This window comes from Ochotona curzoniae, unplaced genomic scaffold (genome assembly GCF_017591425.1).
Source record: "Ochotona curzoniae isolate NIBS_2020 unplaced genomic scaffold, NIBS_Ocur_1.0 contig_4792, whole genome shotgun sequence".
NCBI classification, from domain to species: Eukaryota; Metazoa; Chordata; class Mammalia; order Lagomorpha; family Ochotonidae; genus Ochotona; species Ochotona curzoniae.
Window position 1 is genome coordinate 471,079 of NW_024466389.1, and position 26,422 is coordinate 497,500.

At 62.9% G+C, this 26,422-nt stretch overlaps 1 protein-coding gene across 1 annotated transcript in view; it reads right to left on the minus strand.

Moving 5' to 3' along the window:
- Nucleotides 1-6,433: 6,433 nt before the first annotated feature.
- Nucleotides 6,434-26,422, minus strand: part of CFAP74 (cilia and flagella associated protein 74) — a 29,416-nt gene continuing 9,427 nt past the window's right edge. Inside the window, exons 5-38 of the mRNA XM_040987583.1 lie at nucleotides 26,351-26,422; nucleotides 24,957-25,130; nucleotides 24,514-24,624; nucleotides 24,118-24,220; nucleotides 23,865-24,022; nucleotides 23,371-23,566; nucleotides 23,129-23,272; nucleotides 22,522-22,695; nucleotides 22,129-22,247; nucleotides 21,923-21,989; nucleotides 21,738-21,827; nucleotides 19,418-19,582; nucleotides 18,495-18,627; nucleotides 15,347-15,426; nucleotides 14,877-14,999; nucleotides 13,711-13,832; nucleotides 13,227-13,355; nucleotides 12,547-12,634; nucleotides 11,981-12,154; nucleotides 11,496-11,629; nucleotides 10,455-10,731; nucleotides 10,120-10,218; nucleotides 9,777-9,910; nucleotides 9,314-9,448; nucleotides 9,123-9,232; nucleotides 8,991-9,046; nucleotides 8,784-8,903; nucleotides 8,525-8,680; nucleotides 7,725-7,854; nucleotides 7,493-7,647; nucleotides 7,264-7,400; nucleotides 6,901-7,060; nucleotides 6,650-6,784; nucleotides 6,434-6,535 (exon numbers count right to left, since the gene is read on the minus strand). The exon at nucleotides 26,351-26,422 is cut by the window's right edge and continues 33 nt beyond it. Of these exons, the coding sequence (XP_040843517.1) occupies nucleotides 6,434-6,535; nucleotides 6,650-6,784; nucleotides 6,901-7,060; nucleotides 7,264-7,400; nucleotides 7,493-7,647; nucleotides 7,725-7,854; nucleotides 8,525-8,680; nucleotides 8,784-8,903; nucleotides 8,991-9,046; nucleotides 9,123-9,232; nucleotides 9,314-9,448; nucleotides 9,777-9,910; nucleotides 10,120-10,218; nucleotides 10,455-10,731; nucleotides 11,496-11,629; nucleotides 11,981-12,154; nucleotides 12,547-12,634; nucleotides 13,227-13,355; nucleotides 13,711-13,832; nucleotides 14,877-14,999; nucleotides 15,347-15,426; nucleotides 18,495-18,627; nucleotides 19,418-19,582; nucleotides 21,738-21,827; nucleotides 21,923-21,989; nucleotides 22,129-22,247; nucleotides 22,522-22,695; nucleotides 23,129-23,272; nucleotides 23,371-23,566; nucleotides 23,865-24,022; nucleotides 24,118-24,220; nucleotides 24,514-24,624; nucleotides 24,957-25,130; nucleotides 26,351-26,422 (4,462 nt within the window). The remainder of the gene's footprint in view (nucleotides 6,536-6,649; nucleotides 6,785-6,900; nucleotides 7,061-7,263; nucleotides 7,401-7,492; nucleotides 7,648-7,724; nucleotides 7,855-8,524; nucleotides 8,681-8,783; nucleotides 8,904-8,990; nucleotides 9,047-9,122; nucleotides 9,233-9,313; nucleotides 9,449-9,776; nucleotides 9,911-10,119; nucleotides 10,219-10,454; nucleotides 10,732-11,495; nucleotides 11,630-11,980; nucleotides 12,155-12,546; nucleotides 12,635-13,226; nucleotides 13,356-13,710; nucleotides 13,833-14,876; nucleotides 15,000-15,346; nucleotides 15,427-18,494; nucleotides 18,628-19,417; nucleotides 19,583-21,737; nucleotides 21,828-21,922; nucleotides 21,990-22,128; nucleotides 22,248-22,521; nucleotides 22,696-23,128; nucleotides 23,273-23,370; nucleotides 23,567-23,864; nucleotides 24,023-24,117; nucleotides 24,221-24,513; nucleotides 24,625-24,956; nucleotides 25,131-26,350) is intronic.

Genomic DNA, 26,422 nt, shown 5'->3' on the forward strand with positions numbered 1-26,422 from the left:
GCCTTTGTCTCGCGTCCACACGTGTTGCTGAACTGAGACAGACTGCCAGCTCACTGGAGATTGTGCGTTTATCTGAAGGGCAGAGTGGTGGGGAGAGAGAGGGAGAGCTGGGACTGCCTGTGCGCTGCCCAGATGCCCACAGCGGCCAGACCAAAGCAGGAGCCTCGCCTGGGTCTCCCACATGGGTGACCAGGGTGTGCAGGGAGCCGGAATCTAGACATGGGCCTAGATGCCCTGGGCCAGGGTCACTAGGGATATGAGCCTCCCGACACACACTCTCACCCCAACCCCGGACCACCAGCTTCTGCTTGGTGTGGCCAGCTGGTCCTTCGCAGTGCCAGCATCCCGTACGAGCACTAACTCCTGTCCCGGCTGCTCCACTTCCAATCCAGCTCTCTGCTAACGCAGCTGGGAAAGCAGCAGAGAGAGGGCCAAGTGCTTAGGTCCTTGAACCACGTGAGAGACCCAGAGGACGCTCCTGGCTTTCGATCAGCCTTTGGCCATTTGGGGAATGAACTAGTGAATGGAGGATTTGCCTCTCTCTGTAAAATCCATCTATCAGTCAACCTCTGTGACTTAAACAATGGTGCGGAAAGTGAGGTGCGTGACCCACGGCAGCTGGGGCTCCCGCATCAGGGGCTGGGCCAGCTCCTGGTGCTGTCCTTGCCGCTTCTCAGGGGTGCCCAGCGAGAAGCGGCCCACTGGGCAGAGCCGGGTGGACCCATGCACTGCAGCAACACCTGCCCAGGTGGCCTGATGGAGGCTGCTTGCTCTAGGGGCATCTGTCCTGGCTCCAGCAGACTGACCCTCAGTGTGGCACTGCAGAGGGCACCCCGTGTGCCCCTGAGCCTCGGTGTGGCGCTGTGCAGGGCATCCCTTGTCCTCACACTTGACTGCTGTGATCCACGTGTTCCTGACTGGCTCCTGCAGGCGGCACCGTGTGGCCAGTCAGACTGGCTCCTGCAGGCGGCACCGTGTGGCCAGTCACAGCAGCACCGTGTGGCCAGTCCCGGCGGCACTGTGTGGTCAGTCCCGGCAGCACTGTGTGGTCAGTCCGACTGGCTCCTGCAGGCGACACTGTGTGGCCATGTTGTATGGCTGCATGGCTGTGCTGTGCAGCTTACTGTGTAGCTGCGTGGTCGTGCCACGTGGCAGTGTGGCATCTGCTGTCTCTGTGGCCCGCATCTCTCACCGTCCCTCCAGCCGCGCAGCCCTCCTGCCTTTCTAGGTTTTTGTTTTTGTTCTGCTTTCTGTTTTAAAAAATTTTCCCTTTCCTCTCTTTTTTTTTTAAGATGTATTTGTTTTTATTGGAAAGGCAGATTTACAGATATATATATTCCATCCGATGATTCACTCCCCAAGTGGCTGTAATGGCCAGTGCTGCACCGATCTGAAGCCAGGAGCCTTCCTCAAGGTCTCCCACGTGGGTACAAGGTCCCACTTGGGCCATTTCCGACTACCTTCCCAGGCCACAAGCAGGGAACTGGACAGGCAGCGGGGCCACCAGGACACAAACCGGTGGCTATGTGGGACCCTGATGCATGGACAGGACCCCAGCCACTAGGCTACTGCAATGAGCCCTGTTCTGCTCTCACTTTCTATTTGCTTTTGGGTTTTTTTTTTTTTAAGATTTATTTATTTATTGGAAAGGCAGATATACAGAGAGGAGGAGAGACAGAGAGGAAGATCTTCCGTCCGATGAGTCACTCCCCAAGTGAGCGCAATGGCCGATGCTATGCCGATCTGAAGCCAGGATCCAGGAACTTCTTTCCAGGTCTCCCACATGGGTGCAGGGTCCCAAAGCTTTGGGCCGTCCTCGACTGCCTTCCCAGGCCACAAGCAGGGAGCTGGATGGGAAGTGGAGCTGCCCATATGGGATCCCGGGCGTTCAAGGCGAGGACTTTAGCCGCTAGGCCATGCCGCCGGCCCTCTATTTGCTTTTGTTTCCATTTCAGAGGCCAAGAGATGGACACAGAGAATCTCTCACCCTTTGGTTCACTTCCCAAATGGCTGCGATAGCTGGGACTGGGCCAAGCCAAAACAGGCAGCCAGGGATTTCCTCTGAGTTTCTCACGCAGGTGCTAGACCCAGAGACTTGGAATGCTCCCTGCTTTCCAAGGCCACCAGCAGGGAGCTGGGCCGGAAGAGGAGCTGCTGGGGCCCTGTGGGGTGCTGGGGTCACGGTGGGGGGCTTCTCCTTGAGCCCCTTCTGCTTTCCCCTCCCACGAAACTGCAGGTGAGGTGGGCAGCGGCCTCTGCTGGCCGCGGCTGTTAGTGCACGCTGGGCATCCAGGACGCGGAGTGCGCAGAAGCCTGGGCATGCAGTCAGGGAGCCTGTTATCCACCCTGAGCTGCAGGCCAGCTAAGGTGTGGCCAGCAAGTCCATCTGAACTGTGAGGATCTCAGGCCAGGAAATGAGGAGGGGCTGGGCTCCTGGACCTCTGGGGAGCATGCAGCAGGCCACTTACAGACACCCAGGCAGGTGTGACCAAGCCATGCTGCTCATCAGCCAAGCGCCCAGGCTGGGCCGGGCTGGCCATTGAAGACCCCCCACTCCCAATCCGTGTGGACTCGTGACGTTACAGCCTGGGATGCGGAAAAGGATGAGTGTATGTTGATGATATGCATACATACATGTCGACAAGAAACATGTATGAACATGACCCTGAAGCATGTGTGTGTGTGTCCCTGAGTACCTGGGGGGGGGGGTGTGTGTGCCCCTGAGTACCCGGTGTGTGTGTGTGTGTGTGTGTGTCCCTGAGCCCCTGAGTACCCGGTGTGTGTGTGTGTGTGTGTGTGTCCCTGAGTACCCGGGGTGTGTGTGTGTGTGTGTGTCCCTGAGTACCCGGGGTGTGTGTCCCTGAGTACCCGGTGTGTGTGTGTGTGTGTCCCTGAGTACCCGGGGTGTGTGTGTGTGTGTGTGTGTGTCCCTGAGTACCCGGGGTGTGTGTGTGTGTGTGTGTCCCTGAGTACCCGGGGTGTGTGTCCCTGAGTACCCGGTGTGTGTGTGTGTGTGTGTGTCCCTGAGTACCCGGGGTATGTGTGTGTGTGTGTGTCCCTGAGTACCCGGGGTGTGTGTCCCTGAGTACCCGGGGTGTGTGTGTGTGTGTGTGTGTGTCCCTGAGTACCCGGGGTGTGTGTGTGTGTGTGTGTCCCTGAGTACTCGGGGTGTGTGTGTGTGTCCCTGAGTACCCGGGGTGTGTGTGTGTGTGTGTGTGTCCCTGAGTACCCGGGGTATGTGTGTGTGTGTGTGTCCCTGAGTACCCGGGGTGTGTGTCCCTGAGTCCCAGGGGTGTGTGTGTGTGTGTGTGTGTGTGTGTGTCCCTGAGTACCCGGGGTGTGTGTCCCTGAGTACCCGGGGTGTGTGTGTGTGTGTGTGTCCCTGAGTACCCGGGGTGTGTGTCCCTGAGTACCCGGTGTGTGTGTGTGTGTCCCTGAGTCCCAGGGGTGTGTGTGTGTGTGTGTCCCTGAGTACTCGGGGTGTGTGTGTGTGTCCCTGAGTACCCGGGGTGTGTGTGTGTGTCCCTGAGTCCCAGGGGTGTGTGTGTGTGTGTGTGTGTGTGTGTCCCTGAGTACCCGGGGTGTGTGTGTGTGTGTGTGTCCCTGAGTACTCGGGGTGTGTGTGTGTGTGTCCCTGAGTACCCGGGGTGTGTGTGTGTGTGTGTGTGTCCCTGAGTACCCGGGGTATGTGTGTGTGTGTGTGTCCCTGAGTACCCGGGGTGTGTGTCCCTGAGTACCCGGGGTGTGTGTGTGTGTGTGTGTCCCTGAGTACCCGGGGTGTGTGTCCCTGAGTACCCGGTGTGTGTGTGTGTGTGTCCCTGAGTCCCAGGGGTGTGTGTGTGTGTGTGTGTGTGTGTGTGTCCCTGAGTACCCGGGGTGTGTGTCCCTGAGTACCCGGGGTGTGTGTCCCTGAGTACCCGGTGCGTGTGTGTGTGTGTGTGTCCCTGAGTACCCGGGGTGTGTGTGTGTGTGTGACCCTGAGGACTGGGCAACAGGAGGGCAGCTGAGAAGCTGCCGTGGTGTGTCTATGCCATCTGCACACAGGCCCTGCACCTGCCAACTGCTGCCAGTGGCCTGGGGCCGTTGCTGCTGCTCAGTCTGACCTAGCAAGTGGGGCTGGCCGTACCGCAGGCACACGTGTGTCCGGGGGCAGTGCTGCCGTCCGCTCTGGAACACGGCACTGTCAGGCACACAGAGTGGACAGAGCATCACTTTCAGGAGCAGCAGTCCCACGGGGAATAGCCCTGGGTGCTGGGGGACCCCCGGAGGGGCGGGGCCTCCCTGAGCGCCATGCAGGAGGCTGGAGCCAGAAGCCGGTGGGGATTTGGGGCGGGGCACTTTCTGCAGACAAGGATGGAGGCTGCCCCTCGGGTCCCCAGCTCTGATGCACCTCCTACCAGCCCCCACCCCTCCTGGCAGCCTGGACTGTGTCCCCTCTTGGGCTGCTGTGGGCACATACTGGGTCTCTGGGCACCAGGGCTCGGCCCAAGCCAGCCAGCACTCTGGGGACCGGGCCTGGCAGTCTGTAGGGATGGAATATCCTGGGAGGAGCTGGAGCCCCCCGGCCAGCCCTGGCCACGTGGTACCCACCCAAGCGGTGCTGGCCAGAACCACCTGAGGTGGCCAAGGCTCATTGCAGCGGTTGAGCCCTGCCCTCCTGCCAAGGTCATGGCTGGCTGGCTCTCTCCCTGGCATTGCCCTGGCCCTGCTGCAGCCTCTCCTAGGCTTCCCAGGCTGCCCAGCGCAGACAGCAAAGGGGCCAGCAGGTGCCGGGGCCCTCACACAGGGTCTGCCTCCCCTGCTGCTCCTCTTTCCTGAACCGCTCTCCTGCCCAGCGCTGTCCAGGGCTGACTCCCCTGGCCAGCCAGCAGCCCCAGGAGCCCCCTCCCCTGAAGGTACCTGGCTCTGAGTCCACAGGGCAACAGGGGCAGCTTGACACGGCCACGGCTGTCTTGCTCTCTGGTGCCCCAGGAGGGCACAGCAGCCGGCCGTAGGTCTGAAGGTCTGGGAGGAGGCCCGCAGCTGCCGCAGATGCATCTGGCTACAGCTGTGGTTCCAGCTGTGTGCCGGATGGACTCTGGGGAACAGCCATGGGAGCTCGGGCCAGGGGCTCCCTGCCTCCACATGGGTCTGTGGTTCCAACTGGGAACTGAGCAGCCGTGGCTGTCTTGGACAGCTGGGGACCTGAATGAGGGCCGCTCTTGCCCCGTGTCTTCCATCTCCACAGCCGGAGCCTGCCTGGTCCAAACTGGACCATGGGACACTGGACAAGCAGGCGGGAGAACTAGGCCCTGCCCTTATGTACCCTGGGCTAGAGGTTGTCAGGAGTCCTGGAGCTTGGAGGGGCTGGCTGCCTGCTGCCTGCTTTGCTCCCAGCTGGCATTGGGCCAGCCTCAGCTCTGCCCACAACATCCTGATGGCCGCCCTCTGGGAGGCAGGCCAGGTGTGTCCCTCAGGGCCTGGCGCCTGGGTATGGGTGGGTGTGTACCTGTATGTGTGGACACGTGTATGTGTGGGTATGTATTGTTGGGGTCCGTGCAGTGGATGTGGGGGACACGAAGGGTGAAGGGTATTGTTCCATTGCAGGCAAGGCTGCAAGGAACTTCCCGCTGTTTGGCAGGGCCGGCAGATGTCTCTACAACCACCTGAATGCAGCTCCACCTTCCTTGGCATGGACACCGGACCACCCTGCGGAAGAACTCTAATCCATCCAGGCATTGTTTGCTGCTGTGAGGCTGGCCTTTTGCTCAGTGTGAGCCTGGGGGTTAATGTGGTGATAGCATGTTACAAAAGGGCCTTCTGTTATTCCTACTGTCTTGGCTGTCCCCATTGACCTTATGCTAACCAAGGGACCTACATTTAGGCTTTCATTCTTTCCTCATTCTTTAGATTCCCCTTTTCTTTGTGATACAAGATTGAGTTGTAGGATAAGAATTGTAGCAGGAATTTCTATTGTTTTTAGGTAAAACAAATGGCAGAATTATCCTTAGAATCACCCACTTGACCATGACGTAAAAAGTCTGAGCCAGAGTTTGACTGATTTTGTATAAATAAAGCAGACAGCTTTCCCGCATTGTCCATTATGATCATGAAGTCCTAGTGGTCCGTCTTTCTTTCCTCTTTGTGCCTCATCCACGCACCCTTCCCGAGTTCCGAACTCAGATGGAGCTGGACTCCGGCAATGTATGTCGGCGCATGTGTGTGTATGTGGGGGTGTGTGAGGGTACGTGTGTATGTGTTTGCCATGGCAGGAACTGTTCCCCAAACCTGTGCCCCCCACCAGCTCTCCGTCACTGACAGACATGGCCACTCCGTGCTGCCCAACACTTTACTGCCAGGCTGGGGCAGGGGCTCGGGCAGGGGCTGGGACTGAGTGTGAGCCCAGGCTGCCCGGCAGGGAGCCTGGCACAAGGGTCCCTGGGGCTCCTGTGGCTCAGGGACTGGTCACCACGTGAGCCACGAAGATGATCTTGTAGGTTTCCTTCACTCCCGCCCTGAGCTGAAGCAGGGCTGACACCATGAGGGGGTGGTCTGGCTGCAACGGGACAGGTGGTGGGAGGAGCGCTCAGCCAGCGGGCCCCCTCCCTGCCGCCGCTCCCTCAGCAGCTGGGTGGGGCAGGGCCCGTGGCCTGAGCCCGCGGGCACCTACGTCAAAGTCAGCAGGGGGCACCCAGGAGATGGTGATGGTCTTGGTCTGGCCCCGCTCCACCACGCCCCGGGAGGGCTCGACGGAGAAGCCCTTGTGTTGTAGGGTGGCCACGCTGTCCAGGCTGAACTCCACGGCCTGTGGGGGCAGGGCTGCTGTGGCAGGCCAGGCAGGGAGGGCCGGGACCCCTACTCAGCTCTGCCAGCCGCCACTTGCCCAGGAGGGCCTCGCCACCTGGGGTCGAGCTTGGTCACCTTCTTAGGAGACAGCTGGGTGGTCCGGATGCAGCCCACCTGCAGCTCTCGGGTGGCGGGCGGGGTGGCCGAGTCAGTGTCCAGCTGCACGTAGTTCAGGGTTACCAGGATGTGCTTTAGCTCCTCCGCATCTGCTGGGGCAGGAGGGCCTGGCTGGGGGCTCAGGGCAGGGGTCAGGGGTCAGGCCTGGGGACACACACGGGCTGGGGGGTCAGGGGTCAGGCCTGGGGGCACACAGGGACAGGGGGCACACGGGCAGGGTCAGGCCTGGGGGCACACAAGGGCACACAGGGGCAGGCCTGGGGGCACACAGGGGCAGGGGGCACAAGGGGCTCGGGTGGGCGTACAGCCCAGTCCAGACACTCACCCTCCCTGTGCTCGGGGTCAGAGGCGGGGACCATGGCCAGGGACTCGATGGGCACATCCAGCGGGTCCCCACCTTCTACGAACATCATGTGCTCGCGGGCGGCGCCCTTCAACAGGATGCGATGTGAGATTTTCTGTGGAAGACAAGTGCAGCAGCCTTGCCAGACGGCTCCTCCAGCCCCAGGGGTGACCGGGCTGGGCAGGGGCATGGGGGTGCCCATCGCACCTTCTCAAACAGCACCACCTGTAATCGGTCAGAGAAGTAGAGGCTCTCGTGGTCGGGGCTGAAAGTCACGGTGAAGTCCTGCGCCTTCCCGGGCTCCATGATGCCCTCCACGGGGACCACGCTGAACACGCTCTGCCCACTGAGGTTCTGTGAGCCTGCAGGCAGCAGGGCAGGCGTGACCACCTCTGTCCAAGGCCTGCTGTGGCCCTGTGGCCCCTCGTCCCCAGCTCACCCACGACCTCCGTCCTTTGGGCGGGCGAGGTGAGGAACCGGGGCAGCTGCTGCCGGTCCTGGACTCTGGTGCTGGCCAGGCTCTCCAGCTGCACCGAGAACTTGATGGGCAGCGACGAATTGTTCTGCAGCTGTGAGGGGCTGCCATCAGGCCCCCTCCCCCCCCTGTGGCCAGCGACCCTGCGTCGCACGACCTGCGTGGCTTCACCCGGGCCGGCTTCCGCAGTGGCATGCAGGGCCCGGTGCTCCCCCTCCTGTCTTCCCCTTCCTGTCCCGGCCTGCTCCTCCACCTCCACGCAGTCCCTGTCCAGGTTCTGGGTCCAGGACTCCAGCTGGGCCAGCGGGAGGACTGGTATGCACTCGCAGCTGCTTGAGCCCAGTGCCGGGAGCAGGCCTGGCCCCACACACAGCAGGGTGGAGGGGTGGTACAGCCCTGCAGGGTGTCTGGGCTGAAGTGCCAGGGAGGGTGAGGGCCGGAAGAGGGTGCCAGGGAGGGTGAGGGCAGGGGGGCAGGAGAGGCCGGCAGAGGTGGCAGCCACTCAGGCTGCTGGGGACTCTGAGAGGCCAGGCTGCCCCCTGCACAGGTGCTGTCCCCTGGGAGGTGGGGCTGCCCCCTGCACAGGTGCTGTCCCCTGGGAGGTGGGGCTGCCCCCTGCACAGGTGCTGTCCTCTGGGAGGTGGGGCTGCCCCCTGCACAGGTGCTGTCCTCTGGGAGGTGGGGCTGCCCCCTGCACAGGTGCTGTCCTCTGGGAGGTGGGGCTGACCCCCGCTCACGTGCTGACCCTGGGAGAGCCAGGTCACCTTGAACCCAGAGGAGACGGACTCCCTGGCAATGACGTAGCCCATGTTGAGGACGTCCCCTTCGATGGAGCATGTGATCATGGGGGCCACTCCGGTGCCCAGGAGGGTGAGGGTCAGCGTGCCCCTCTTGGTGACGATGTCCAGTGTCTCCTGATCCTAGGAGGGCAGGCGCCTTAGCAAGGAGCCCTGCCTGGGGTTCTCCGCCTCCTTGGACTGTCCCGGGCCCTGGCACAGCTGGCGAGGGGCAGCGGGGACTCACCAGGGTGCTCTCATGGGGGGAGAAGCACAAGACCAGGACCTGGCTCTCTCCTGTAGGCAGCCTGCTCGAGGGGTTCAGCAGCACGAAGGGGCCATTGGGGTTCAGCACGGAGAATTCCACCTGGACCAGTGTGCAGGGCCACGCTGACCCGTGGGGCCCAGCTGCCGGCCTCCCGCCCCCGCACGCTGGGCCTGGCCGCCACGGTACCTCCAGGTCCTCGGGGGAGATGTTCTGAATGGAGACCTTCTTGATGCTGCGGTGTCCTGCAACAGGCAAGGCGTCCGGTCCGGGCCCCAGGCCGCAGGGGGCGGATGCAGGGCCGCAGCCTCCAGGACTCACCCACAGCAACATCGCCGAAGTTGAAGATGGTCTTGCCCTTGTCGGACGTCACCACGATGGGGGGCGCCACGCTCGGGCACCACAGCTCCAGGTACAGGGTGTTGTGGGGGCTGGGGTAAGGGCCAGTGAGGGCAGTGTAGGGCGACCCTGGGCCTGCCCGGCCCCAGCCTGCTGGTCTGAGCACACCGTACCTGAAGCTCAGGGGCTCTGACCCCTTCCTGTCGCTGATGTCGCCGCTGGCCACAACGCAGGGGACCACCAACTTGTCAAACTTGCCCTGGAACGCCCTGGCCAAGCTGGCTTGGGCAGCCTGGTACTCCTCGGTACTGCAAGGGTGCCGGCACACGGCCCTCAGCAGGACCCAGCAGGCTCCACCGGGGCCGAGCACCCCAGCCCGCTGCAGGTTCTCGGGGTGAGGGGGGGAGGAGCAGCTGCTTCCCGGAGTCCCTGTCACGCTTGGGGCAGTAAGGGGGGTGCACAGCACCTGCGTGACCTCTGTCCACGGCCAGTCCCTGGCTGATCTGCGGGCCCAGGGAGGCCGCTGGCAGGGCCCTGGGGTCAGGGGCGGCAACTGCCACCACAGCCCTCCGCGCCGGGAAGGGGCAGTGTGTGGGACATGGTCCCCCTTGGGGCGGCTCCCGCCTGGAGACCCACCTGGCTGTGAGCTCCTGCCGCTGGCTGTGGGAGATGATAGAGCCACGCAACCCACGCTCGCGGCCCTGCAGGCGCAGCACGGCCACGGACTGTTTTCGAAATTCCTTCCTTTGGGGTGCGGTGTCCTTGCGGAACTGATATGGGGTGTGGCTGTGGGCTGCCCTCCTGGTGCAGGGCTCCTTTAGGGCCCAGCCCTCCCCACCCTCTGGCCACTGAGCGTCTGATGCTTGGGGGACATCCAAGGCTGCTGCAAGGAGACCCCACGGGCTGCTCCCGGCACCGGGCTGTCTTGCATAATGGGGAGTCCCAGCACCCCGCCTCCCTGCCCCCTGCGCCCACGTACCGCTTTGGCCTCCGTGTCTTTGCTCAGGGCCTGCAGGGCTTCCTGGTGAATCAGTGCGTTGGGCAGCACAGGCCGGAAGGCCACCTGGACCAGGCATCTCTGGCAGGGCCCGTGGCAGCGGATGCTGAGCCTGAGTCGGCCGCGCCCCACCGTGGCTCCCAAATGCCTCCCAAGGGCACACCTTCTTTGAGGTTTTGGCCTAGACATGGCCTGTCCACTGGCCAGGGAAGGGGCATGGGTCTGTCGGGCCCCCGTCCCCAGGGCTGCAGGCCCCTCCCCAGCCTGTCACCCTGCTGGACCCCTGTGATGAAGGAGGCCTGGCTGGGACCACTCACCTTCCCTGGCAGCACGGTCCCCACTGAGGGTGAGATGGTGATGGGTGAGTCGGTGGGCAGCAGGAACTCGAAGGACGTGGGCCCCACAGGACAGGCCTCCGCCGAGCCAATGCGTGGCACCGAGTGGGTCAGCAAGTTCCTGCTCAGGTGCGAGTTGACCACGTAGAGAGTGGCCACCGAGGTGCTGTACAGTGCCGTGGCCGCGAACTTGATCTGGTAGTGGGACAGCTCCAGGGGCGGGTGGACCCCCACAGCCCGGCAGGACAGCCTGAAGCATCTGGGGCGACCAGCAGCAGGGGTTACTTGGAGGAGCTGGGGCTGGCACAAAACAGCTAAACCTCTCACTGCAGCACCAGAGTCCTCCAGTGCCCGGTGGAATCCTTGGCCATTGAGCCATTTGGGTCGGATTTGGCCCAACCGTGTGCAACACATCCCTACAGGCTCACGGTCGCCTGGGCCTCATGTGATCTCATCTAAAGAGGGTCTCCAGCAAGTGCCCGGACCGGGTCTTGGGTGCGGTCCCTAGCTCATTCCTGGTGAGACCACAGAGACCCAGCCACGTATGGTCCTCTCTGGCCACCTTGGGCCACTACCTGCAAGAAGGCCACAGCTGACGAGGCCCTAGGCCTCCCAGCCCAGTCCTCTGTTTCACAGGTGTTTCTATGTCTGATGTTGTGTGACCAAGGGGCCTGGACCCAGGTGGCCCCGGCGGCCAGCTGGCTGTGCTGCCTTGGTACCCCTGGACCCGGGTGGCCCCCGGCGGCCGGCTGGCTGTGCTGCCTTGGTACCCCTGGACCCAGGTGGCCCCGGCGGCCGGCTGGCTGTGCTGCCTTGGTACCCCTGGACCCAGGTGGCCCCGGCAGCCGGCTGGCTGTGCTGCCTTGGTACCCCTGGACCCGAGTGGCCCCGGCGGCCGGCTGGCTGTGCTGCCTTGGTACCCCTGGACCCGGGTGGCCCCGGCGGCCGGCTGGCTGTGCTGCCTTGGTACCCCTGGACCCAGGTGGCCCCGGCAGCCGGCTGGCTGTGCTGCCCTGGGCTCACCGGTTGATCTCAGACTTGCAGACCAGTTCAAAGTTGTACTCTCTGGCTCGCGTGGGCTGGAAGGTCACCTCCAGCTGCAGGGTCTCCAGCGGCAAGATCGTCCCAAACCCGTCGTTGGGCTGAACGTCCACAAACTGGAAAGTGGAATGCTGCCTGGGGAGAGTAGCTGGGGCCTGGGGAATCGGGGCCCTGTCGGGTGGGAGCTGGGGCCTGGGGCATCCAGGGCCCCGTCGGGTGGGAGCTGGGGATTGGGACCCCGTCAGGTGGGAGTTGGGACTCCAGGGCCCCGTCACGGAAGGGGAGGGCCTGGACCTCGTGGTGTCCTGAGAGACAAAGGGAGAGGGGGCAGGGCCAGGATGTGGCTAGTGGGGCCAGAAGAACCCAGGGCTGCACTGGGTATTCAGGGCAGGGCTTCACCCTGGCACTGGTGCCCATCAGCCCATGGCCTTGGCCCCCGTGCCTCCAGTGCCTGACCACGGGGATACCTTGGGGAGTCCGACAAAGCCAAACTCCTGGGGCAGGAGGGAGTGGTTACAGAGGTCCACCTCGGTCCGGACGGCTTCATAGATGGTACAGTGACCGAAGTCCAGCTCCGAGGGCTTCATCTCCAGGTCTGAGGTAGTGACCACGGCGTGGACCGTGAACCCCACCGGCTTGGCCTGAAGCGTGGAGGGCAGAAGTCTGTCCCCAGCCACTGACAAAAACCCAGGCTGTGAAGGGGGCCTGGGGCTGCCCCCGAGCCATGCCCAGACATATGGCTCTGGCTGTCCCTGCTCTCCAGGATTGGATGTGTCACGGGGCAGGGGTAGGGGCAGCTGTGTGGCACCCACGTGCCCGTGAGGACACGTTCTGTGTGTGTGTGCACATGTGCCTGTGTGCACACGGGTGAGTGGGGCGTGCTTGGCCTGCACAGTGGCAAGTCTGGGTGGCTGGAGCACCCCTTCCCACCCAGTGCAGGACTCAGGTCCAGCAGCACCCTTCTCTCCCCACCATGGGGGGCACCTGCCAGGGCTCAACCTCTGGGTTCCACTGGGCATGCGCCCACGCTGACCTGGTCTGACACCCATATGTTCATCGGGGCCTCCAGGACGCGGCTGTCCTGGTCGAAGTACTTGCCAGCATCTTCGGGGAGCGAGTGCCTGGGGAGGTGAGATTGAGTGGGGTCTGTTCTGCTCCTCCCGCACCCTTGCGCCCCCTCCCCACCCCAGCCAGGCACGGCTCAGGCAAGCCCAGTTAGCCATGGGGACAGGGGCACCCTCGCCATATCAGAGCATCGGGGTCCCAGGTCCTCCTCAGGCACACCCTGGACGGCGACAGGGACGCCTCTGTCGCCCACACTGGGACCAGGGCGGAAGCCCAGCCCTGGCTGATGGGGCAGCCCTCTCTCTTGAATCAATCAACAGAGTAACAGGGCCCTTGGCTGCCTGCTGTGCCAAGGCACAGAGGTCTTCCCGGCAGGACTGAAGCCTGGGACAGCACAGGGGCTGCAAAGAGGCCGGGGGACCACCGAGTGACAGAGACACTCTGGGGATGAGAGTGAAGAAGCAAACCCCAGGGCTGTGATGGAGCCTGGTGTGTCCCTGGGGACTTGAGGGGCAGGGATGAAGGTGCTGGGGGCACACAGGGACCTTGGCTGGCACCAATGACGCCCACGCACCCATCGCAGCGCAGGAAGGGCACACACACCATGCACGGGTGGCAGGGTGCCCGGGCCCCGCACTCCTAGCTCACCGAGGCAGGAACTTGAGCTGCACGGTGCAGGAGGACAGCGCCTGGATGTAGCCTGTCTCAGGCAGCAGCTCCACGTGGCCTCGCAGCTCCGGGCACACCTCGAACCGCAGGCGCAGGGCAGCTTTGGATCTGCAGGCCCGGGGCAGGGACGAGGGGCCCAGCCGGTGCTTAGCATGGCCACCGGGGCATGGGGCACGGCCCACTTCTCCCAGGGCCCCAACTGCCAGTCCCGAGGGCCTCATGGTGCCCAGCCGTGGTCAGGGACTGCAGCCCCCAGGCTCCCGGATGTCCCTCTACTCGTGCGAATGCCCACGACCTGCCAGACTGACAAGAGGCAAGCTCCAGCTAGGCCAGCTCTGGGCTGGGCTGTGCCCATGTCCTGACCCTCAGTTATAGCCCTGGGGCCCCAGTGTCCTGGGTGATACCCCGGCCAGGGCCATAGCCCACGCCCCCTTGCCCCTCGCCACCCAGTGGCAGTGCTCACCGTGTGTGCACCACGATGGAGTCCTGGTAGAGCCTGTCATACATGCAGATTTTGAGGTCCACGCTGGGCCGCGGGACCCAGACTGGCACATCCATGGCGGTGCCCGTGGCCCTGAAGTACAGCTGAGGGAGGCAGACTCAGCCAGTCACCTTCCGGGTCATGCATCTTTACCCCAGGGACCCACGTCCCTTCTCACTGAATATGTGTGTATTCACAAGCTATTTACAAAAGTCACCAACTGTGAGAGGGACGCAGAGCAGCCCCCATCTGCTCGCTTGCTCCAAGACCACAAGAGCCAGCACTGGACAGGCGGAGGTGTGAGAGTGAGGTGGGCAGTCGTGTGGGTGACAGGGGTGCAAGGACTGTGTGTACCACAGAGTGTGTATACTGTTTGCTGTGTGCTGTGTGTACCGTGTGTGCTGTGTGTGCTGTGTGCACCACAGAGTGTGTGTACTGTGTGCTGTGCGCTGTGTGTACCATGTATGCTGTGTGTACCGTGTGTGCTGTGTGTACCGTGTGTGCTGTGTGTACGTGTGCCGTATGTGCTGTGTGCTGTGTGTGCTGTGTGCACTCACACACATCGGCTGGGAGCAGTGGGGACATACTCAGTGTACAGTGACAGGGAAGTTCTCCTCGTCGCGGTGATGGCAGGGGGTACTCAATGCCATGGCGTTCTTTGGGTAAACTGGGAATTCACGGAGGCAGAGGGGCAGTGGCCTCCGCGCCAGCGTGTGGTGAGATCAGAGAACTGGAGTGGGACTGTGGGAGAAGCTCCTGGCTCCGGGCCCTGGCTGGCTCCCCTGGCTGCAGACAGACCAGGTGAATGAAGACTGCACCGAGAGGTGGGCATAGTGGGTGAGGGCACTCCTGGGCCAGGCGACCAGGGCTGCTGGCACCTCCTGCACAGGCAGGGATGCGGAGGTGGAGTTCTTCCTCCACCATCACATTCACTGAGAGCTCTGACCAGAGTGTGCGTGTCCACGCGTGTGCATGTGCACATGTGAGGCTTGTTCATGCCTACACATGTGCCCAGGTGTCTGCGCACTACCCTCCCATTGTCCTCACACACACACACAAAGGCCTTGTCAACAGTAAACCAGCCACCTCCGTGCCCTGGGAAGGGGCCGCCTGCTGAGCACAGGCGTGCCTGGCAGCTGGGCACTCACCGTAGGGCACAGTGGGTTCGTGAACACCACCTTGAACCGGGCCTCTACCTCTCCTGGCACCACGGGCCGGAAGGTGATGGGCACTCGGACGGAGGAGAAGGGGCCGATTTCGCCCTCTGTGCCCTGCGGGAAGACAGACACACGGGTGGGGGTGCCGCGTGGAATCACGGTGCCTCCCGTACGCCTTCCCGCAGCCAGGTCCCTGCTGGGCCAATGGTGGCTGCCCTCTGGAGTCAACCTGGCCTGGCCTGCATTCAAGGACCCAGTGCGGTCTCCATCCAGGTAGGGGGAGGCAGCTAGGGCCCTGATGCTTGGGTTAGGGGGCGAGCCCCGTGCTCAGTTCAGGCTGCAGGTCCAGCGGGAGTCAGCCCAGCCTGACCGTGGTCACTTGGAAGGGCCACTGGGAGTCGGGCTGCAGGCCCGGAGGGGGCAGCTGGGCTGGGGGCTAAGGGAGGCAGGTGGACGGTCACCTCCTCCAGCGTAATCTCCATCTGGCCCTCGCTGGGAGGCATCGTGATTACTGTGGGAGCCGCTGGTATTCCCTCTGGTTCTGGAAGAAAAGGGGGCTACACATGAGGGATTGGCTCTGCCTGGGATGTAGACAGCCCTGCCCCCAGCCCTCACCCCCACTCTGCCCTGTCTCCCACTCACAGAGTGGCTGCAGGGGCACTGGCCCCTACTGTCCCCCCTGGTGTGTTGGGGGCCCCTTGGAGAAGCTCTGTCCCTCCCACAGCTACCCGAGGCCTTCAGACCCCCAGGCCTAGAAGGGCAGAGCTGGGTCCTGACCCTCTGGGCCTGTAGTCGGTGGCACCATGCCTGCCTGCCAAGGTCCAGAAGGGGCAGCTAAGGCCAGGCAAGGCCAGTTGAGGCCCACCGAGGCCAGGGGAGGCCAGGCGATGCTGGTGGAGGAGCAGGAAGTCCGAGGGCCTGAGGGCAGGGGTGTGGTCTGCTGGGGGCACAGGGCACTGGCGCAGCCCAGGTGGGGAGCTGGCATCAGGACCGGGGCAGGGAGGGCATCTGAGTTCTGACATTCTTTTATTTAAGGATTTAGATGATTTTGATTTGAAAGGGAAAATTGTGCACAGAGAGAGAAACAGAGATCTTCCGTCTTGCTGGTTCACTCCCCAAGTAGCTGCAAGGTCCCAGGGCTGGGCCAGGCTGAAGCCAGGCGCACTCCTGGTCTCACGTGTGGCTGCAGGCCCAAGGGAGCCATCACTGCTGCATCCCAGGCAGGCAGCAGGGCGCTGGACTGGGAGCGGGAGGGACGGTGTGTCCACGCTGCATCTCGGCCACATGCCAGGCCCTCACCCGCTGGGATTTTGACTGAGTTCTCTGGGGCCAGGCTGCGTGGCACTGGGTCCCAACAACATCCACATCCGGCACCCAGCACTGCACATCTGCCCAGCGCCACCCCATTCCACAAAGCTCCCACCACACAGACCCTACCACACAGCCCCCTACCACACAGCCCTCAATACCATAGTCCCCAAAACCACACAGCCCCCCAATGCCACACAGCCCCCCAATGCTACACAACCCCCCAATACCACACAACCCCCCTAACACCACACAGCCCCCCAACACCACACAACCCCCAATACCACACAACTCCCCACCACCACACAGCCCCCAACAGCACACAACCCCCAACACCACACAACCCCCAATACCACACAACCCCCCAATACCATACAGCCCCCCAATACCACACAGCCCCCAACACCACACAGCGCCAATACCACAAGCCCCCCCACTAACCCCCAATACCACAGTCCCCAACACCACACAACCCGCCAATACCACAGCCCCCATCACCACACAGCCCCCAACACCACACAACCCCTCTAACACCACATAGCCCCCAACACCACACAAACCCCCAATACCACACAACCCCCAATACCACACAGCCCCCAATACCACACAAACCCACAACACCACTAGCCCCCTACACCACACAGTCCCTAATACCACACAGCCCCCTAACACCACACAGCCCCCCAATACCACAGTCCCCAACACCACACAGCCCCCAACACCACACAGCCCCCCAATGCCACACAACCCCCCAATACCACACAACCCCCTAATACCACACAGCCCCCCAACACCACACAACCCCCCAACAGCACACAACCCCCCAACACCACACAGCCCCCAACAGCACACAACCCCCAACACCACACAGCCCCCAATACCACACAACCCCCCAATACCATACAGTCCCCTAACACAGCCCCCCAATACCACACAGCCCCCAACACCACACAGCGCCAATACCACAAGCCCCCCCACTAACCCCCAATACCACAGTCCCCAACACCACACAACCTGCCAATACCACAGCCCCCATCACCACACAGCCCCCAACACCACACAACCCCTCTAACACCACACAGCCCCCAACACCACACAAACCCACAATACCACACAAACCCCCAATACCACAGCCCCAATACCACACAGCCCCCCAACACCACACAACCCCCAATACCACACAGCCCCCAATACCACACAAACCCACAACACCACTAGCCCCAACACCACACAGCCCCCAACACCACACAAGCCCAAATACCACAGTCTCCCATGCCACACAGCCCCCAATAGCACAGTCCCCAATACCACACAGCCCCCCAGCATACAACCCTCAATACCACACAGCCCCCCCACACAACCCCCATACCACACAGCCCCCCACACACAACCCCCAATACCACACAGCCCCCCACCACACAGCCCCCAATACCACACAGCCCCCCAACACCACACAGCCCCTCACCAAACAACCCCCCAATACCACACAACCCCCACTACCACACAGCCCCAATACGACACAACCCCCCTAACACCACACAGCTCCCAATACCACACAACCCCTACCACAGTTCCCAACACCACACAGCCCCCAATACCACACAACGCCCAATACCATACAGCCCCAATACTGCACAGCCCCAATACCAGTCCCTAATATTACACAGCTCCAACACTGCACAGACCCCCAATACCAGTTCCCAATAGTACACAGCCCCAACACCACACAGCCCCTAATACTACACAGTCCCCAATACCACACAGCCCCAATACTACACTGCCCCTGCACTGCACAGCCCCCCAATATCCCTACACTGCACAGCCCCCAGCATCCTCCCCTCCGAGGGTCTCCAGTTCGTTGCTCACTCCGTGACAGGCTCACTTCCTGCTGCATCTCAGCCACACTCTGAGACCTGGCCTCCTGGGGCCTCTGTCACCCACAGAGAAAAACCCTAGCCTCGACTGGGGTCTCCCAGCACCCATCTCTGTAGCCATCACTCCTGGGGCCGGCCACCCAGCACGCTAGCAGGCAGCGAGCACACCAGAGCGCCCACTCCCCAGTTCAACTCGACATGAGCTAGCTTTTGAGCGGCACGCCGGGCTGGCGGGCAGGAGGACCTGCATCCCAGCGTTAGGTGCCCCAGGATCCCCCAGACCCACCACGATCCAGCACTATGGAGGGCCGTGGGTGCTGGTTGGGGACGAGCCCAGGGCAGGGCCCTCGGATGCGGGCTTCCCTTCCCACCCCCGGGAACGCACACCCCGGGTTCACGTGAACACCCGAGCCAGCCCGAGTCTCACCCTCCAGCTTCTCTGACTCCTTCCGGCTCTTGATGTCCAGCTGGCTGGACTCGTTGCCGTCCAGCTGCTGCTCAGACGGACTGCTGATCGCCTTGTCGTAGACGCTCTTGTCCTCGAGTGTATGCAGGCTGCTCTGGGGAGTGGGCAAGCTGTGCTCAGCGGAGGCCTGTCCTGTCCCGGGGCCAAGGAGCAATGGAGACTGCCCAAGGCCCGGCGTCAGGCTGGGCTGGCTCCTCCACACCCCAGGCCGCCTGGGCACCGAGGATCCCGGCTTCCTCCAGAGCTGTCCCTCCGGCCAGGCGTCCGGCCACCTGCTTGGGCCGAGGGCTGTGGCCCAGCCTGCAGGGGAAGCGAGGGCCTGGTGCTGCTGGCCGCAGCCCTGTTCCGAGAGGGTGCAGGTCTGAGGACCGCCTCATGCCGGACAACCTCAGGGTGCATCACACGGAGTCAGAGCTGCCCCTGTCGGAACGGTGCAGCTGGCCAAGCGCCACTGTGCCCTCTGTCCCCGGGCACCGTAGACAATGAGGGACGGACCTCAGGGAGCAGCGAGAGTCCGGGCCCTTAACTGCGCAGGACTACAGGGAACCAACAACGGGCCAACAACACAGCCCACGGAGGGGCACGTGCACCGCACACACAGCCACGAGGCAGCACCTGTGTGGCACCTGCCGAGTCACAGAAAATTCACTCACACACAGTGCACTAACCAGTACTCTGACTAGCACTCTTGCTAACCAGTGCTCTGACTAGCAATCTCATTAACAAGTACTCTGACTAATACCCTCATTAACCAGCATTCTGACTAGTACTGTCACTAACCAGTACTCTGGTACTCCCTACCCAGTACTCTGACTAGCACTCTCATTAACCGGCATTCTGACTAGTTGTCTCACTAACCCACATGTGCCCTCAGCAGGACTCACTGTTTTCAGCGCTGACTGGGTCTCTTCCAGCTCATCATACTCGCAGGCCGGAAGTAGGCTGAAGCTGGTTCCGAGACCCCCAACATTGGTCAGGGTGAGGGTCCTGGTGGCTGTCTCTCCCACTAAGTAGCTGCCGAAGTCGATGAGCTCCTTGTCGAGGGACACCTGTGCCGGACAGTCAGCTGGGGAGGCTGGGGCAGCACCCCACTGTCCCCCAGCAGGAGGCTGTGCGGGCGCCAAGGCCACGCCACAAGGAAGCTTCCAGGTCAGCCTCAGCACTGCGAGCTTCCCTCTTCCAGCCAAAGCTGGTACTTACAGAGTACCACAGCCCTTTCTCACACACAGAGTACCACAGCCCTCTCTCTCTCACAGAGTACCACAGCCCCCTCTCGCTCTCTCTCTCACAGAGTACCACAGCCCCCTCTCTCACACAGAGTACCACAGCTGCCTCTCTCTCTCACACAGAGTACCACAGCCCCCTCTCTCACACAGAGTACCACAGCTTCCTCTCTCTCTCACACAGAGTACCACAGCTCTCTCTCTCTCTCACACAGAGTACCACAGCCCCCTCTCTCACACACAGAGTACCACAGCCCCCTCTCTCTCTCACAGAGTACCACAGCTCCCTCTCTCTCTCACACAGAGTACCACAGCCCCCCCCCACACAGAGTACCACAGCTCCCTCTCTCTCTCACACAGAGTACCACAGCCCCCTCTCTCACACACACAGAGTACCACAGCCCCCTCTCTCTCTCACACAGAGTACCACAGCCCCCTCTCTCTCTCACAGAGTACCACAGCCCCCCCCCCACAGAGTACCACAGCCCCCTCTCTCACACACACAGAGTACCACAGCCCCCTCTCTCTCACAGAGTACCACAGCCCCCTCTCTCTCACACACAGAGTACCACAGCCCCCTCTCTCTCACAGAGTACCACAGCCCCCTCTCTCACACACACAGAGTACCACAGCCCCCTCTCTCACACAGAGTACCACAGCCCCCCCCCACACACAGAGTACCACAGCCCCCACCTCACAGAGTACCACAGCCCCCTCTCTCTCTCACACAGAGTACCACAGCCCCCTCTCTCTCTCACAGAGTACCACAGCTGCCTCTCTCTCTCTCACAGAGTACCACAGCCCCCTCTCTCTCACACAGAGTACCACAGTCCCCTCTCTCTCACACAGAGTACCACAGCCCCCTCTCTCTCTCACACAGAGTACCACAGCTGCCTCTCTCTCACACAGAGTACCACAGCTCCCTCTCTCTCACACAGAGTACCACAGCTCTCTCTCTCACAGAGTACCACAGCCCCCTCTCTCTCTCACACAGAGCACCACAGCCCCCCCCACACACAGAGTACCACAGCCCCCCCTCTCTCACACAGAGTACCACAGCCCCCTCTCTCTCTCACACAGAGTACCACAGCCCCCCCCACACACAGAGTACCACAGCCCCCCCTCTCTCACACAGAGTACCACAGCCCCTCTCTCTCTCACAGAGTACCACAGCCTCCCCTCTCTCTCACACAGAGTACCACAGCCCCCTCTCTCTCTCACACAGAGTACCACAGCCCCCTCTCTCTCTCACAGAGTACCACAGCCCCCTCTCTCTCTCACAGAGTACCACAGCCCCCTCTCTCTCACACAGAGTACCACAGCCCTCTCTCTCTCTCACAGAGTACCACAGCTCCCTCTCTCTCACACAGAGTACCACAGCCCCCCCCTCTCTCACACAGAGTACCACAGCCCCCTCTCTCTCTCACAGAGTACCACAGCCCCCTCTCTCTCTCACAGAGTACCACAGCCCCCTCTCTCTCTCACACAGAGTACCACAGCCCCCTCTCTCTCTCACACAGAGTACCACAGCCCCCTCTCTCTCTCACACAGAGTACCACAGCCCCCTCTCTCTCAGAGTACCACAGCCCCCTCTCTCTCTCACAGAGTACCACAGCCCCCCCTCTCTCTCAGAGTACCACAGCCCCCCCCTCTCTCACAGAGTACCACAGCCCCCTCTCTCTCAGAGTACCACAGCCCTCTCTCTCTCACACAGAGTACCACAGCCCTCTCTCTCTCACACAGAGTACCACAGCCCCCTCTCTCTCAGAGTACCACAGCTTCCTCTCTCACACAGCCTGGCCCCCAAGCTGCCTCCTGCTGGGCAGCTCCCCTGCCTGCTTCTGCCAGCCCCACCCGTGGGCTGGGTCCCAGGCCAGTCGCCTGCCTTGGCTCTCTGATGTGGGTTCCTCCTGCCCGGCCCGGCCATTCCCTGGGGACCCACTGCAGGGACAGCTCCACCCACGGAGCCCAAGCGACTCACTGAACATTTCTTGGTGGAACATTTCAGTGGAACGGAAAACGTGCCTGTCTGGGCCAGAAATGAGACGTTGCCCTCCAGATCTTTATTTATCTAAAAATAAGTTGCAGACACAGCTTGAGTCGCCACAGCCAGTGGCGGGGCTGCCTCAGGTGGCACCAGCCCGCCCAGCAGCAGCCGCCACTCACCATGGGCTTAAAGGTGACGTGCACCTCACAGGACATGCCAGCGGACATGGGGCCAGGGGGGTCGAAGCTGCAGGGAAGGGGGCACCGGGTCACAGGGAAGGGCGCTGCCCCCTCTGGGTTAGGACAGGCCCCTTCCCTGGATGCTGCCCCTGCTGGCCCGAAGGCTGAGGAAGACGCAACATGTGCCCTGGCCCCCTGGCGCTCACTCGACGCGGATGAAGTCTCGCAGGTGCTCGTCCACACCCAGCAGGCGGCAGTAGTTGATGGTGTAGCTGGCGTTGACCAGCCTGATCTTCTTCTTGTACACTTTGCCCAGGTCAAAGTCCTGCAGGGGCCCCCCAGCAGCAGCAGCTGAGCGGCGGGTGCCACGGGCCTAGGCTGGCCACTCCCATGGGGCCAGCGTTCCCTGGGCAGGGCGTGCACACGCTTGCAGAGTGGGTCCAAGCATCAAAGCAGGTGTTCTGATCTCAGCCAGCCGCTCCACCTGCAAGGGTGGCGCTGCTCCCAGCCAGGAGCCCAGCCCGCGGTGCATGTGGGCAGTGGAGTTTCTGATGGCCACAGGCCCCTCCCCCAGGACCCGGGCCCTCAGGGTGGCCTACCTGGAAGTGGATGAGCTCTGGCTTGCTGTTGAAGGGGCGCCCTGTGAACTCGCGCCCTGACACCACCTGCTTGTGCACCAGGCCCCCCCTCAGCTGCTGCAGGGTACGTGCCAGGATCGCTTTGTCCATCTTGGTCCCACCCACGGGCTTCTGGTCCACATCCTCTGGGGGCACCTGGGGGCACAGCCGCAGGTGTCAGCTGGGGTGCCAGGGAAGCGCCCTACAGCCTGGGGTGGGGCAAGCTGGGTTTCCTGGTTGGAGGGCACCTCCTGGTGATAGGGCTCGGAGTCCCTTGCGCCCAGCCAGAGTCCAGGGGCAGCTGTGCAGCGGCTCATGCCCTACCCTGGATCCTGGCTGCACGTGCGCACAGAGCACGGGGACTGACGCTCTCTGTTCCTCTCATTTCCAATGTAAACACTTAGGGCTACGAGGCAAAGCTGACCACATGCACTTCCCTGGGCTGTGCCAGTGCCCGTGCCAGGGGCCAATGGCCTTCTTTCTGGCCCTTGGCACACCCGATCCCCCTGGCCTGGCTGCCTGGGCTCCCAAGCCCCTCTGTCCTGCAGGGGGTGGCTGTCCGCTGTGGCCATGGGCTGTGGTCTCCTACCTGGTATGGCTTGGGGTCTTCCTTCCAGAGCCCGGGGATCTCAGGCTGGGCCAGCGTCTCCTCCTCCTGGTTAGGAGCCCCGGGGTCCCCCTGCACGGACTCGCTGGAAACGGCCTTCACCAGCAGTGCTGGCTCGGGGGCAGCCTCGGGGATGTCCTGCAGGGGCCACCGGGGAGCCCACCTGAGCTGGCCCCGCCCACCCGAGCTGGCCCCGCCCTCGGGCCTGTCCACCCCAGGCTCACCGGGGCTGAGCGGCCCAGGACAGGGACCTTCTCCTCGGTCAGGTCGGACACATAGCGCCAGGTCCTGTCTCGCAGGGTCCGGTGTCTGCCGGACACAGCCGGCTGTGGCGCCTGCTTCCTGTTGGGCTCCACGGCCTCCTTCAGGAGCCGCTGTACGATGTCGCGTTTTCGCAGCTTCTGCTCCTCCTCAAAGGCTCTGGGGGAGGTGCAGGAGGTCAGGATGGGAGCAGGGGACCCCGCAGGCTGCGTCCGCACCCCTTGCTTCCAGGTTGGTGCTGGGCCGGGGCCCCTCATCGCTCCAGCTGCTGGTCCCAGGAGACCCACACACGGCTGGCTGGGTGGCGGGGCGAGGGAAGGGGGCCAGGGCGCAGAGGCCGGCCAGGGGTGGCCCAGGAAGCCAGGCCCGGGAGCGGTCCCGGGCACCCTCTCCCAGGAGGTGGGAGCCTGTGGCTACACTGTTCGCCAGTGGCCAGGGCCCCGGGGGCTGTGCGCACCGTTTCTGGGCCTCCAGCTCTTGTCGCCGGCGCTGGTGGCAAAGGTGCCTGAAGGCGTCGCCACCTTGGGCCAGCACTGCCTCCTTCTCGGCCTGGACCCTGCGCGCCTCCAGCTCCGCCTGGGCCTGGCCCCACGCGTGGAACTTGCGCAGCGTTTCCTGAGGAGCAGGTGCTTACACGCGTGCACGCTCAGCCGCATCCCACGCCCCGGTCTCCGCCTTAGGGTCCGCGTCACTCCTCCCAGGCATCCTACCCGGTTGGCGGCGATGCTGGCCTTGAGCGCCAGCACTGCGTCCATGCGCCGCTGCACGTGCTCCCGTGCCTGGGCCTGCTGCTGCCTCTCACGCTCCTGGACTCTGGGGCGAAGCGGGCGCTGACCGGCTGCGAGTCCGAGCCTGGCCTGCTGCAGAAGCTCACAGCCCCCTCAGCGACCCAGAAAGCGGGGTCCCTGCCTTTCTCATGAGACAGGGGCGGGGAACAGGAGGAACGCCCACCTGCTCACCCCCAAGTGCCCACAGCATGTGAGACAGCCCACTGGCTCCCAGGTGCTTCGTGGGTGGGCCAGGGCCTAGAACCCAGCTCCCCCAGCCCACTCCAGGACGGCTCCACCACAAAGGTAGGCAGGCTTCTGATGGGGCGGGGTGCCCACCTGCCGAGCGAGGCCTTCAGGAAGCGCACAGCCACCCGGTGGCTCCTCTGCGCGGCCTCCACCAGCTTCTGGTGCCGCAGGCCGCGCTCCTTCTGCACGTGCAGGGACCTCCTGAGTGAGGCCAGAGCAGCATGAGCCTTGGAGCCAGGACCCTGGGCACCCACGGGGGCCAGGCAGCCAGTGCAGGTGGGCGGGGCCGGGAGGAAAGTGCAAGGGACTGGAGGCAGGGGGAGGGGCAGACAGGATCTGGGAGTTGAGACAACCCAAGGGTTGTGGTCAGGGAGCCTTGGGTCCAGCGGCCAGGGGTCCTGGCTGGGTATTGCCCACCAGATACATCAGACCAGGCCTGAGCACCAGAGCAACAGGCACGGCCTGGACACAGGAGGAGGGGTTGGCGGGCACAGGGGATGCCCCAGGGACTCCAGGCAGTGCCAGGCGCCCACCGGATCCTCAGCAGCTGGTCCCTCTCGGCCTTGCCCAAGGCCTCCCGCTCCCTGTGGAGCTGCTGGGCCCCGTGGGCCTGCGGGTCCGGCCCAGTGGCCTCTGCCTGCTCCTGCTGCGTCTTCCAGGCCTCCTCGAAACGCCCCTCCTCCAGTTCAATGTGCCACAAGGCGTTCCTGGGAACCAAGAGGCCACCGGTTACCACGTGGACACAGCTGCAGACTTGGGCCCAGGCTGGCAGGACCCTACAGAGGGGTTAGGTGGCCTCTGCTGGCCTCTGGGCCCTCCTCCGCCTGTCCTGGTCCTGACTGGCCTGTCTTCCAGCCTGCCCAAGGGCACGACAATCTGTGTCCACTCATTCACAGGGGCCAGTACTGCACAGCTGTGTGAGCATGCCATGGGGGTGAGGAAAGAATGGGGCAGCCCAGGGGTCTGGCTGGGGCAGGGCTGGGATCGCAGCATTGTCATGGCTTGTCACAGTACTGCCATGCAGGCTGGTCACACTGGTCACAGCCTCATCAGAGAAAGAAGGGGCTGTGAACCCATCTCCCTTTGGCATGTTGCTGTGGCCCACGGGCACTGGCATGCAGCTTTGAAACCCCAAATGAGCTCAGTGGGCGCTGGAAGCCAGCAGGCCCCACCCCTCTGGGGGTGGCCGTCCTCTGTGGACAAGGCCATCTGGGCATGGAAGGTCCCAGAACCCAAGCAGAGTCCTAGAATTTCCTGGCATCAAACACACCTTCTCTCTTCATTCCACTTTCCCAGGCATTTGGACAGGTACACACAAGATCTCAAGGACACAGACTCTCACAGATGCCATGGGAGAGCCCGGCCCTGGTCCTCCATGGGCACCAACGCAGCCCCAGGTGCAGAGCCCCAGTGACACCAGGCCCTGGTCCTCCATGGGCACCAACGTAGCCCCAGGTGCAGGGCCCCAGTGACACAGGGCCCTGGTCCTCCATGGGCACCGACGCAGCCCCAGGTGCAGGGCCCCAGTGACAGCAGCTGGAAGGCCTGATCTTCCTTAGGAGGGGCCTTTTAGTTTGATTTGAAAGGCAACATTAGAGAGGACAGAGAAATCTCCCGTGTACTCGCTGGGTCACTCCCCAGGTGGCCATGATGGCCAGAGCTGGGTCAGGTCAAAGCCAGGAGCCGGGAGCTTCTTCTGTGTCTCCCCTGGGGGGAGGTAGGTCCAGGCACTGGGCCTCCTCTGCTGCCTTCCCAGGCCGTTAGCAGAGAGCTGGATGGGAAGTACAACCAATGGGACTTGAACCAGTGCCCATGTGTGTCGTCGGTCCCACCCATCGGTTGTGGAGCAGCCAAGCTGGCGTTCTCCCTGCTTGGTCCAGGGGTCGTCACTGACGGCCTGGGGTGCCAGCTGCCCCCTCACACTCACTCATTCTTCGTCAGCACAGCCTTGATTTTCAACTGCAGCTCTTGTTCCTCTTCCAGCTCCAGGCACAGGCGT